Here is a 14,052-nt window from a genome sequence, read left to right as displayed (position 1 = left end):
TATTATATATATATCAAGATCATCATGTGCAACGGTAAAAGGCAACCCATCAATGTAATCCTTAATAAGCACAAACTTCTCAGATATAGTGTAGTCGGGAGAATTCAAAAAGATAATAGGACTATCATGCGTGGGTGCAATAGCAACAATTTCATGTTTAACATAAGGAACTATAGCAAGTTCATCTCCATAAGCATAATTTATATTGGCATCTTGTCCACAAGCATAGCAAGCATCATCAAAAAGGGATATTTCAAGAGAATCAACGGGATCATAGCAATCATCATAGCAATCATCCTTAGGTAAGCACGAAGGGGAATTAAACAATGTATGAGTTGAAGAGTTACTCTCATTAGAAGGTGGGCACGGGTGATCAATCCGCTCTTCCTCCTTTTGTTCTTCTCTCTCCTCATCATCTTTTTCATCCAATGAGCTCATAGTTTCATCAATTTCTTCTTCCATAGCTTCCTGCAAAATATTAGTCTCTTCTTGGACAGCGGAGACTTTCTCAATAAAAGCGTTAATATTGTAATTGTATTCATAATTTTCATAGCAATTTCTAAGTATAGCAAGATTTTCAGGCCTATAAACATCATCATCCAAAGGTTCATACTTTTCAAACAAAGATTCAATTTCATAAGCAGCCTTAAAAGCAACAAATTCTTCAATTTGTTCAACATCATAGTAATCATATATACCATTAGCATAAGAAGCTAAGGTTTCATTATCATTAAATTTGCATGAAAAGGGAAGGTGTGGAGCCCTCATCCTAGAGCAACAAGTAATATCATATCTCAAGCATAGATCCCAAGCATACCAACGCAACATATTAATTTGATCCCATAACAGTTTCCCTTTTTGTGTAAAGCGATAATCCCTAAAGTATTCACGTTGATCCAACGTGTCTCCCATTATAAAGTTGAATGGGGTTTTCTCAGGATTATCCAAGTAGTACATAATATCTTTCACATAATGAGAATCGAGGGTTTTAGGAGTTACCCATCTCCATGAGTAGCAAGTACACCTAACTTTTTTGGTATTTCGTGTTCCATATCCATAACTAAAGATAGAGAACAACTTAGAACAACAAATAAAAATTACTTAGTGATAAAGCAAACAAGCACACACGAGAATATTCTCCCCACGCTATGACTCCCCGGCAACAGCGCCAGAAAAAAGGTTTTGATGACCCGCAAGTATACGGAATAGTTGTAGCCTCTTTAGATAAGTAAGAGTGTCGAACCCAACGAGGAGCTAAAGGTAGAACAAATACTCTCTCAAGTCCTATCGGCCACTGATACGACTCTACGCACGCTTGACGTTCGCTTTACCTAGAACAAGTATGAAACTAGAAGTACTTTGTAGGTGTTGTTGGATAGGTTTGCAAGAAAGTAAATAACGTGTAAATAGAAAGTAGGGGCTGTTTAGATAAAGATGCAATAAAGTAAATAAAGCGAGTGTGGAAAAGTGGTGGTAGGAGTTGTGAAAGTGTCCCTAAGCAATTGACTACATTACTAGACCGATAGCAAGTTTTATGTGGGAGAGGCATAAGCTAACATACTTTCTCTTCTTGGATCATATGCACTTATGATTGGAACTCTAGAAAGCGTCCGCAACTACTAAAGATTCATTAAGGTAAAACACAACCATAGCATTAAAGCATCAAGTCCCCTTTATCCCGTATGCAACAATCCCTTACTCGGGTTTATGCTTTTGTCACTCAAGAAACCCACCATAAAAGAATCATGAACGTATTGTAACACCCTACAGCGGGAATCCCTCACGCTTGCGCGACAAGGAGGGCACAATAGGACAGCAACATAACCACAAGCAAATTAAATCAATCATAGCAATTCATCAACCACCAATAGGACAACGACAATCTACTCAGACATCATAGGATGGCAACACATCATTGGATAATAATATGAAGCATAAAGCACCATGTTCAAGTAAAGGGTACAGCGGGTTGCGGGAGAGTGGACCGCTGACTATAGATGGGGGAAGGTGATGGAGATGTTGGTGAAGATGGCGAAGGTGTTGGTGAAGATCGCGGTGATGATGATGGCCCCCGGCAGCACTCCGGCGCCACCGAAAGCAAGGGGGAGAGAGGCCCCCTTCTTCTTCTTCTTCCTTGACCTCCTCCCCAAAATGGGAGAAGGGTTTCCCCTCTGGTCCTTGGCTCCCATGGCTTGGGAGGGGCGAGAGCCCCTCCGAGATTGGATCTATCTCTCTGTTTCTGCGTTCTCAGATTCTGTCCCTTCACCGTTTCTTTTATATCCGGAGATCCGTAACTCCGATTGGGGTGAATCTTTCGCCCAGATTTTTCTCATAAAATTAGCTTTCTTGCGGCAAAAGAAGAGTGTCAACCACCTTACGGGTGGACCACGAGAGTGCCAGGCGCGCCCAGGGGGGAGGGCGCGCCCCCTGTCTCGTGGCCACCTCGGGCACCGTTTCACGTTGATTCTTCCTCCGAAAATCCCAAATATTCCAAAATAATTCTCTGTCTGTTTTTATCCCGTTTGATATTGGGTTTCTATGAAACATAAAACATGCAACAAACAGGAACTGGCACTGGGCACTGGATCAATATGTTAGTCCCAAAAATAGTATAAAAAATTGCCAAAAGTATATGAAAGTTGAATAATATTGGCATGAAACAATCAAAAATTATAGATACGACGGAGACGTATCAGATTACACCCGTGATCTCAAGGTGGATGGCAAGTCCATGAAGGATATCGTCTTCACCTTCAACGAGCAAATCAAATTTCTCCAAAGCCAGATCTACAATCTCCAAAACCAAGTCTTTGAATATGAGGCAAGGTTAGGTATGAGTTTGGCTGCCAGTTGCAGGGCCCGCGAGACTCACTCCTCCTCTTATGATGGTGAGCCCCTGCCATGCAAACTGGAGGATAATATTGCTACCACTTCATCATCACCACCTCCGTCTTCATCACCACCTTCTCCGTCTTCATCACCAAAGGAAACTTGAGTATCGGGTATGGGCACTCCCTTTGGCTTGTGCCAAGCTTGGGGGAGGTGCCCCGGTATCGTATCACCTCCATTATCTTTTACCTTTACTTATCTTAGTTTGATCATAGTTATATTTTGCTTTAGATGAATAAAAGTTTAGTTCGATCCTTTCTTTTCGAGTGTTTACTTAGTGATCTATCCTTGTAATCGTGTGCGAGATTTATAATAAAGTTTAGTTTGAGTTTTGTTTTCTCTACTTCCATGTTCAATAAAAAGAAAAGAAATAATGGAAAAGATCATATGCTCTAATTAGTCAACTAGGACCAACAAGAACTAAAACTAGATCAACTAGAGGAGGATCCAAAACTTGTGTACCAATAGGGTAGAAATCCTCTAGTATATATAGGACTGGGCAAAGATGGGGCTGCCACCAAGGGGGAAAGAGCCCCCTTGGTGTGCCGGCCAAGGGAGGGGAGTAGGAGTCCCCCTCCAAGTAGGATTCGACTCCCCCTATAGGAAAGGGGCGCCTCCCTTGTTGGGCCTTTGTGGCCGAACTCCTTCTCCACCTCTTCGCCTTATTTGCCCGTTGATATTAAATTAAATATATTTTTCTTCTAAACATTTTGAGAATTATAATATATATATATATATATATATATATATATATATATATATATATATATATACATCTGGGCTATTCTGTTACCCTACTTGAACTGATGAATTCAAGCGGTTGAACTGATACTTTCTGTTGCGGTTAAAACTCGTCTTCTTTACTTCAAATTTTTTTGCAATTTCTTTTGTCGAAACGGGGCGTGTAATATATCATTGGAAAGCCCTTGACATCCACATTACAATCTTATAATTTGTTTTTGCAAAATCATTATGGTTTAAGAGCAATTTTGAAAAAATCATTTTTTTCAAAACCGAAAACGTGAATCGTATTTTAGACTCAATTTTCAAACCGTTTGTAGGAATTGAGCAAATAAGATGGCGTTGGAAAGCTGGTGAAAATCCGCATCTTCCATATATGTATTGTTTTTTCTAATTCTATATGATTTAAAAGTAATTTGAAAAACGGTGAAATTCTGGGTGAAACGTATTTTCGCGATTTTTTGCAAACGGTTTGTCAGATTGACGCAAATGATACGGCGTTGGAAAGCTACGGAAAATGTGCAACGTTTGCGTATAGAAAGTTTTTTCAAATTCCTTACGGTTTAAATACGAATTCAAATACGGTTAAAATTGGTTTTGAATGCGTTTTTTTTTTAAGTTTATCGAAATGGGGCAAATAATATATCGTTGGATAGCTATCGAAAATGCGAAACTTAGCCATGTTGAATGTTTTCTCTACTCCACAACCGTTTAAGAGTAATTTGGAATACGGCATGACGGATCCTGCTGTTTTCTCGTCTGAAAAACAGAGTAGTCGTACTGATATATGTGTATGTTTGTACTGAGCTATTTTTTTAGAGTAATTTTGAATGGTTCCGAAAAGGGATACTTGTACTGATGTTTGCACGGGTTTGTACTAAGCGTGTTTTCACTAACTGGACTTTGCTCTGTTTTGGTCGTAAGTTTTCAATGGTTTATTGTATCATCACCTATGTACTTGCATGGTTTATATCATCGAACTGAATGATATTTTTTTCAAAAAGAAAATGTTTTTTTATTCTTTTTTAATTAAACTTTTTTTTACAATGATGCTCTGGACTTTTCTTATTTTACGACTTATACTTTTCTCATTTGAATTGCATGGGTTTTTTTTGCTTGAACTTTTACAAGTTAAATTTCTGTCATTTCTTTTATTCCGAACGGACCACCATTTTTAACTTGTACTGATCAATATTTTTAATTCAACCATTTTTTCTTTCTAGAACGGACGAATATATGTTCGAGAAAAAGAGTACTTGAACGGATTTATGTATGGTTTTGTACTGAGTGTGTTTTCACATACTGAGCGTGTTTTATGACGATATTCTAGACTTCTCTCATTTTGAACTCAGCTCCTTGAGCGACCGGCCACAAAACAAGAAGTTGTACTGTCGAGCACAACTCCTTGAGCGACCGGCCACAAAACAAGAAGTTAAGTTGTACTGTTGAGGAGGAGGTCCTCGGCCCCCACTGCGTAAGTACTTAGTATGACGGTGTATTTGTACTGCCCAAAAACATACACGGAAGCACAAAGTAAACATTTGAGTACATTGGCGCTCACAGGAATAATCACACGCACAAAAACTTTTTCTTTGATTTGTTAACGAACTGATGATATAAATACATAATGAACTACTACACTTAGTGTATGTTTTCTTGTACAAGTCATATACTGAAGCAGGGATCTAGCTCCCATGATTTGTAGAAACAAAGTGAGGGGCCTAATTTAACTCCTCTGTCCACAATCCAGTAGCATCGATAATTATGTATGTTTTTTTCTATTTGCACAATAATTATGTCCTTGTCAGTACGACTCATCAGAATTGTAAACAACATCCTTGTCAATACGACTCCTCAGTACTAGTGCTCTTTTTTCCAAAAAAAAATGTGTTAGAATAGAAGCATTTTTCCTATATGATGTTACTTTTAATGTAAACCTTTCTTATCACGGAAATTAATGTAACAATAAGCAATGAGAGATACCTTCACGGGTGAACATACAGTTGCGAGATCACGAGTAACGTGAGGTAAAATTTTCACTAAAATTTTGCGAACAAAATACATTAAGAAACTTAGTGCAGAAACAAATATTTAAGATAATGGTGCCGACCACGCGACCAAAGATGTCGTGTGCGCCTAGAAATTAAGCTAGTGGCCCATCATTGCGTTCATTTTTCTCAGAGAAATATCTGAACCAAGACCAGTTCAACTAGCACAAGCAAACAAACTAGTTGTTGCATCTACAAAAATCTGAAATGACCATCTAACAACTAAGTTACTTACAACTAGCACATTCAAAACTGTTGCCTCCCGTTGTTTTTTTCTTAGAGAAAAATCTGTACTGAACATCTAACAAATAGGACACTTTGCCTCTTGCATCCGTCTGTCACATCTGGTTGCAAAGAAATAACAAATTACGAGTACAAAGAAGTAGCAACCGCAGCCTATGACTTGAGAGAGTAGTAGCTACTCCCTCCGTTCGGAATTACTTGTCTCGGAAATGGATGTATCTAGAACTAAAATACGTCTAGATACATCCATTTTTGCGACAAGTAATTCCGAACGGAGGGAGTACATCCTACGGTGGCCGACTGACGCAGGTGTACTAAACTCTTTAACTTGATCCACGACAATCTTTGAACCTCCTATAAGAAAGAAGTATATATCATACACATTGAACCGTTTCTGGGGTTCTTAACGAGCTGATGATAGAAAACATGTTGAACTGAACTTTGGGCTTTCAGAAACTACCGAATGTTTTTGGGTTCATTTATGTACCTTTTTGTTATCTTTTTCTCAACTCCAAGCCACAATTACAATCACAATACACACATGTACTACAGAATTAACCAAAACAACTAATTTAATCCAGAAACAGTTTCTGAACTTGGTTTGAGCTTTGTTTCTTCAGATTTTTGAACTTTTGCAGAAGGTATGCCTGAACTTGCGTGAATGACAAAAATGACACATAGTTTGTTCTGCTATTTTGTAAGATGAATTGAAAACATAAAATGGAGTACCTCCATAGAGTATCTCAACGAATTGGAGCTTGTGCATAACAGGAGGAGGACCCAGGAATTATGTAGCATCACACGTGTTATGCATGTTTATGTAAACAGAGATGCCAACTTTCTACATATAGTTACTTCTAGCTCCCAGCAAAATTTGTAAAATGGAAGGCGGATAGGTCTAGCTACTCTATTATGAAGCTCACCTTCATACTTGACAGACCAATGAACCACTGAAGAAGGGGCTCCCTGGGGGCGCTACCTATCTCCAACCGAAAAAGGACCGACGACAGTGGCGCATGAGCCAGTATGACTGCCGTGGGGCAGGAACCCTGACGACGACGACCTGATTATTGAAAAAATCCAGGGTGGAGCACAGGTGGCCTGCACGTAGCTCTTCTCGTGAACGGCGCCGGAGGGTGCAGTTGTACTGCCGAGAAGAAGAGATCCTCGCCCTCCTGCCGCTGAGCGCAACGTCACAGAATACCAACTTCCATCAGTCGTAGTCAAAGCCCTTAATAAAAAGGTCCCATTGGCATGTCGAAGTTGCTTATTTACTTGATATTCTGAAAAGATCAATGCCAAGACTGAGATCATAACTTGATTTTTTTTCTAATGGATACATACTGATGACCTACTACGGGTATTATTTGTTGAACTGTCCTTGTTGTTTAGTATGTTTTTTCGTTTTACAAAATTTAACTGAAGAATACCCCAAATGTGGTGGTTTAAAAAAATATGAACTTTACGGAAAAGAACGCCTGAATGTTTGAGTTGGTAGTGTGTGAACTTCTCGATGAAACATTTTATTTGAAATGTTTGTGGGACCAAAAATAGAAAAGAGTGGGAAATAGGACGTGCACTTTCATGTAAAGAAAGTTTGAACTCCCTGTCAAATAATTGGTTTCAGTAGCAGAAAAAAATTATTTAAACTTCTATATTGAACACTTTATATAGAGTGTCCCCGTGAGCTTCCCAATTTTTTTATTTTTTGAATGAATCAATGGGGCAAACGAACCTTTGCCCGGCGCGTCGTTGAACGACCTCGGTTGGCGGTGGTTGAACGGACATATCTGACCTTCCATTTTTTGTTTTATTGAACTGAACATAAACAAGAAGTGAGCTTAATTGAAGATAACTAAAATTTAGAAACTTAACTTAACAATATAAAAAACTGAACTTTCTTTTAATTAGTGGCTATGTGATAAACATTTCTACGCAGAGTAACAAAAAGTTCTCGACTCATTTACCAACAGTAGTACATATCATGGGAACAAAAATTCTTTCCACTCAGGGAACAAAATGTTCTTCATCCAGGGAATAAAAAATGTTTTTGTTGGGTAATTTACAATCAGCACAACAATAGCATATAAACATTTTATCCTAGATCATGCTACACATTCCTAGCAATTCACATTTCACTAATAACCATAACATCCACCTGAAACTAGATCAATTCTTTAGATTCAGAGAAGTAATGGGGAACGAATGACACTACCTAATCATACTCGATTTCAGAAACAGAGCAAACATTAGCAGAGGCTGTTGGTAGTTCAGAACAGGGATGATGGCTTCTATGGCGAAGACTGTAGCCAGGATCCAACTTGTACGACAACCAGCGCTCAATTTGGACTGAGAAGGAGGTTGCAGCTGTGCCTGGGAGGAGAAAAAGGGGTTCGCCCGGGCAGAAGACAGGGGAAGAAGCAAGGCCGCAGGCGGCGCGTGGCAGTTCAGGGATGAAGTGACCGCGGCGACTGTTGGTGCTGTGCTCAAGCATTACTGCAAACACCTACCGTGCAACACACATGTCAAAGAACTGATTATGTAGAAGTGATCCAACGAGCCATCAAGGAGATGCAGGGCTGAAGGAATGAAATTGACCTGGGTGGCGGCACCGCGGCACACCAATCTGAGCAGCGAGGGGAACTGGAGACACGCGGGGAAGGAGCAGCGCAATGGCGATGGGGAGCTGCGCCGGTGGGATAGGCTTCATCGCCGGCTGGATCTTGCCCATCCGGACGTGAGGAGGGGGGAGGAGGCTTGGGGCAGAGTTCCTCGTCGGCGGTGGTAGGCACGCCGTCGGGGAGGTGCTGCTCCGTCGTCGGGAGATGGAGACACCGCGCCATGGCGACGTGATTTGGTCGGGTCCGATTGGGGGTGGCGTTGCGCGGAGATAGGGATGGGAATAGCGACCACCGTAGGATGGGCGGCAGCAGCGAGGCGCGGGGTGGCCGGGCGGCGGCGAGGCGCGGGGGTGGCCGGGAGGCGGCGGGGCGTAGGGTGGCTGGTCGCCGGCGGGGGGCGGGGTGGTCGGGCGGTGGAGAGGAGCGGGATGGCCAGGAGGCGGCAGGGCGCGGGGCGACCGGGCGGCGGCAGGGAGCGGGTGGCCGTGGGGCGACGGGGCGCTGTGGGTGTGCATTTTTGTCTAGTTGATTTTTCTGGGTTGGGGAATTTGCGGATCGCCGGTCTATATAGGGACCGAGGGTAACAGAATAATATTCGGTTACCGGTAACAGAATAGTCCAGCCCTATATATATCCAGAAACATTTTCCACCTATATATATTAATCGGTAATACCCGGTATTACCCGATATTCACCAAAACCCTTCTGATGACCCCGAAACACTTCTGAAACTTCTCAAACTATTTCGGATATTAATGAAACAATTCCACAAATATATTCTCATTACTCCCATCCTACTAACAGTCAGAAAATCATGATTACCTTAAGCTTGTGACCCCGTAGGTTCAGTAACCATAGACATGACTGAACCCCTTCGTTCAATGACCGATAACGGAACCGTGGACATCCATGTCGGTCCCTATGATTACACGAATGATATTTGAGTGAACATTTGGTTATCATGTGATGTTCCCTTTGCTTTGCGATACTTTACAAAACCCAGTGTGCATCGGTATCCTCTTGAGTCATTACCATGCTCACTATAATGTTGTTCCCGTTACCGGTTTTGTTCTTCTTTCTCGTTGATGTGTTCTGGCATCCCCGTGACGTAGTCACCTATGTCTGGACATACGATGATGGATGCCGTCACATCTAAAGGGCCCTAAGAATATCTATCTATCGTCGGAGGAGAAAATCCCACTCTCGAGTTGTTCAGTAACTTGTCAAACTTTCCGGTGAGCCTGAAAGTTGTCTTTATGATCACCTTGTTACAGATAATGTTTGAGCAACCCCAAAGCCCACCGTCCGGTATGAAGTGACCGAGACATCGCATGGTCTAAGGAACAAAAACACATGCTAACACTTTGTGTTATAACATATGATTTTTGCGATATGATCACATAATATAACAGACAAGTATTGGGTCGATTCAATATGATCGTTCTTCTAACGTCACACCCTCAATGTTATTTTAGGACTATCGTTACACTTAACGATAACCTAAGATCCAGAAAACATGATCACCAACAACACTTGAGACGGTCTTAGGGGCGAGACTGGGAACCTATTGTTTACCGTTTATCATTTCACACGTGCATATGAGTTTTCCACTGAATCACATATTCTAGGATCATAGCAGTTATAGCATGAAATATAAACTCTTAATTATGAATAACGAAAATATAATAATGTAATATCATTGCCTCTAGAGCATATTTCCAACAGTCTCCCACTTGCACTAGAGTCAATAATTTAGCTGCATGGTTTTACAAACACCTATGGGTATTCTGGTGCTGCTCATTCCTTACCTATGGTAGAGCCTTTTGTCATTTGTTTTGACATATTCAAAACTCAGTAATATTTGTTCAGTCTTGTCTGTTTACAGGATCTCAATCCATCTTGCTTTAAGCTATAACATTTTATTCAAAATAAAATATTATTTAGACTCATTGCACTTAGAATCATATTTCGGATTCACCCATTTATATCAAGATTATTCTTACCTGGACATCTTCATAATATAATGCTTATGGGTTTGTTACAACTTTTGCAATACCGAATTATACCAAGAAATTTCTTGATTGTCCATATTCTCACTATATTGTTAATGGGGTTCTTTACAACTTTTGTAACATCCAGTTTTATCAAGACATTTCTTCTTTTATATCAAGACTCTTCTTGATTTAGACAACACTGAAACATCTAATGTTTTCAAAACATAAATTATCATTACAGAATAATCAATATTGTTCATAAAATAATCTTATTATAGCCCTAATTATATCAATCATGAAGTTGATATTCATATATTCTCAATAATGAATTTTTAACTTCATATGCTCAAAATAATACATTTAGTCTTTTGAGATTCATGATATCTGTTACTAACATTTAGTAAAAATCTTGGCCCTTTCATATATTATAACTATCAATATGAATTTCTTTCATCTACTCATGCTCATTAATAGATAAGCATCAAGTTATGTGACACTGAGAGAAACAATTTCTCTATTTAAACATTTTACCTTTGTCAAAATATATAAACTTTTAAGCTCAATCAGACATATTGATCTATCTTTATAGATTCTTTTATGCCCAATATTTTGCCTTGCTATTTGATGAACACATGTTTCAATAACATTTTATTTTCGCTAAGAAACTATATTATTTCCAATTCATAATATGTCATAAACATATGAGATCAGAAATACTATATAGCTCCCACTGAGCTATGTATATACACAAGGTTTCTTTGATAAGATTAAAATCTCAATATCAGCTCACTCGTTATAATCTTCAAAACCCTTTTTGAAGTTTGCACTTTTGCCCCATGTATCATTCCTACATCCTTCCTTTTAGGAAACTTAGTTTTAATATCCACTTTTCTCAAAACTCTTTGAAGTATCAACCAAGTTCAAACTTGTCAACTATAATAAAGTTCTAAACTAAATTATATTTTTATTTTGGTGTGCATGGCTATGAGACATTCCTTTGAGCTGGGCACCGCTATTGTTTCCTTGCAGTGTGCTAGTCATCTTCTTTCAAAGATGAATATCTCACTGCAAAATTTCAAACAATATTCCTGATTTGTATACACCTGTTACATGCTTTAGAATTTCTACATCCAATGTAGTAATTTATGGTTTGTTTTGGAGACAATCTATCGGAACAATTTCTGATTTGTTAATTCTGCTTATCACCGTCATGGATTCCATAATTCTTTCTAAGCTGCAATATCCTCCCACTTATCTTTTTGACAAGAAAACCTTTCCCGAAAAAGTGTCCATCTGTCTCAAACATTTTGCCTTTTGAACATTCCAATGGAAGGAACTCAAATCATTTCTTTGAGATATCCTACAACTTATCTGGTTCATAATTTCCATAACTCTTATGGTTTCATTAACCATACTAATTTGCGATGCTCTTGTTTAGTTTATATCTTTGCTATTTCAATTTATACCCCAAAGTATAAAGGCAGATCGGTAATAAATAATTCCATAATTATTTGCGTGTTTTTGCTAAACTTATGACTCAGATAATTTTCTTCAATCTTGAAGAATTACTTTATCTCTTGTCATAATGATCCTTATCTTCATAAAATATCTGAAGTCTTCAAATATATTCTGAAATTCCTTTGAACTATCCAAATATTTTAGATTTTATAAGTAAATCATATTGACCTGATTTTAATGAAGTATTATTATTCATTGTGCCCTGGCTTGTTTATCAGACTTCATTCATCACTATGTATTCTTTTATTTGATTTCTTATTCAAGAGATCTCAATACTTCATCTATATGAAGTTTATTTCCCTGATTAAAGCCAAGCAATGATTCAGTCTTCTCAAGACGTTTAGCATTAATGTTAAAATTTTCAAATCAAGATCCATTGAATACACCATCAAAAATTTGCGGCAAATCCAAATATATCCTTATAATCACTTTAACAACTATTGTTCAAAATATTATAAGAACATATGTCGCATAATCCAAAATATAATGTCTTATACAACTCTAGAACGCAATAACTATTATTTGATCCTAAGATGGATCTTGAAGATAAACTAAAGCCATGATTCCATCAGTCCTGAGTAGCAATCCCATCACCATCCTTGACTAGCATCACATATTTTATTTCTTCTCAACTTGTGAGCTTTCTACAGTCCCTGCATCAGATTGCAAATGAGAGCAATCGGTAAGTATCAAATACTTGTAACTTATAGAAACAAGATAAATAACATTAACTTTGTATAACATTTATACCTTTATTGGAAGAACCATTCTTCTTGTGTGCCAGATATTTCTTGTAATTCCGCTTCCAGTGACCCTTCTGTTTGAAGTAGAAACATTCAGTCTCTTTAGAGGTTCTGCCCTTGTTCTTCTTCTGAGAGACGGTCTTACCGGCACCAGTAGATTTCTTCTTGGACTTGCCCTTCCTTTTGAAACTAGTAGTTTTGTTGACCATCAACACATCTTTGTTATTCTGCATTCCAGCTTCCGCAGTTTTGAGCATAGCAAACAACGTGTTTGCACTTTTCTCCATCCCATTCATGTTGTAATTCATTATAAAACCATCGTGAGATGGGGGGAGTGAAGCAAGCACAATATCTATACCGAGTGTAGGTAGAATTCCAAATTCCAGTGAAGCAAGTCTATCAACATAGCTAGCAAGCTTCACTATATGCTCACTCATTGAGGGAACCCTCTTTCATCTTGCATTCGATCAGGGCCTTGGTTAATTCAAACCATTCGGTCCTTGCCTATTTCTTGTACAAAACTTCTAGTGACCCAATTATAAATTGAGTGGTAGAAACACTTCTGTAGTTCAGGATCCATGCAAGTTAACATGAGACACTGGACTGCCTCATAGTCATCACTACGAGTAGTATAAGCAACAACTTCTTCCAGTGATGCATCTTTTGAGGGAGCATCACCTAGGGGTTGATCCAGCACATACTCCTTCTTAGCACTCCTGAGAACAAATCTCAGGCTGCAGATCCAATTTGCATAGTTTCCACCATTTGCAACCAACTTTTCTTTCTCAAGCATAGGGGCTAAGTTGAACATATTGCGAGCCATTTAATCTACAATGATAAACACAAACAATTTTAGACATAATTCATAATTAATATTGCACTAGTTTCTTAAAAGAAGTTTAAATATTATAGTGCACTCCCACTCAAATTAATATCTCTCATAATTAATTGTGAGTGATTCAAGATCCAAGTCTAGTTCTCAGCCATTGATGTGAACATCACTGATGACGAGAAATTTTGACCGGTAGGCAAACTTTTGCCGATCATATCTCCATATGACTCTTGTTCATCATTTGATGCTTTGTGCTCCGAGCTCAAAACGATTCTGATAGAACTTCAAGACAACCGAGTGTTATCTGCATACATGGTCTGACCATCCCCGTCTTACACTTCATGTCCCGTTTGTACTCATGTGGACATGACGCACTTCGGAATGCTGCGTGTTATAGACGGTTGCAACACTGGGAAGAGCACC

The 14,052-nt window shown here is 38.9% G+C and overlaps 1 protein-coding gene across 5 annotated transcripts; it reads right to left on the bottom strand.

The window, feature by feature from the left end:
* Positions 1 to 6,296: 6,296 nt before the first annotated feature.
* Positions 6,297 to 8,919, bottom strand: LOC119290895 (translation initiation factor IF-2-like). Of its 5 annotated transcripts, none has more exons than XR_005142074.1 (4): positions 8,520 to 8,919; positions 8,137 to 8,427; positions 7,657 to 7,739; positions 6,297 to 7,204 (listed from the first exon to the last, which is right to left on the bottom strand). XR_005142074.1 is itself a non-coding variant. In XM_037569565.1 (3 exons), exons 1-3 carry the CDS (start codon positions 8,762 to 8,764, stop codon positions 6,897 to 6,899), a joined length of 636 nt encoding a protein of 211 aa, XP_037425462.1. In that variant the 5' UTR covers positions 8,765 to 8,919; the 3' UTR covers positions 6,297 to 6,896. The 5 variants fall into 5 exon arrangements, 2 of the variants coding, with proteins under 2 accessions (XP_037425462.1, XP_037425463.1); XR_005142075.1 differs by having other exon boundaries at positions 8,137 to 8,417; XR_005142076.1 differs by having other exon boundaries at positions 6,297 to 7,102; positions 8,137 to 8,919.
* Positions 8,920 to 14,052: the final 5,133 nt, after the last annotated feature.

Source organism: Triticum dicoccoides, chromosome 4B (assembly GCF_002162155.2).
Source record: "Triticum dicoccoides isolate Atlit2015 ecotype Zavitan chromosome 4B, WEW_v2.0, whole genome shotgun sequence".
NCBI lineage: Eukaryota > Viridiplantae > Streptophyta > Magnoliopsida > Poales > Poaceae > Triticum > Triticum dicoccoides.
This window is presented reverse-complemented; position numbering and strand designations above follow the sequence as displayed.

Excerpts from the sequence above, each read along its gene's own strand:
- LOC119290895 (XM_037569565.1), bottom strand. The coding sequence starts at position 8,764 with ATGGCGCGGTGTCTCCATCTCCCGACGACGGAGCAGCACCTCCCCGAC. Across the intron at positions 7,740-8,519 it reads GCCGCGGTGCCGCCACCCAG|TTCAATAAAACAAAAAATGG; the intron begins GTCAATTTCATT and ends GTTTATGTTCAG. Across the intron at positions 7,205-7,656 it reads CAACGACGCGCCGGGCAAAG|AATATCAAGTAAATAAGCAA; the intron begins GTTCGTTTGCCC and ends TGATCTTTTCAG.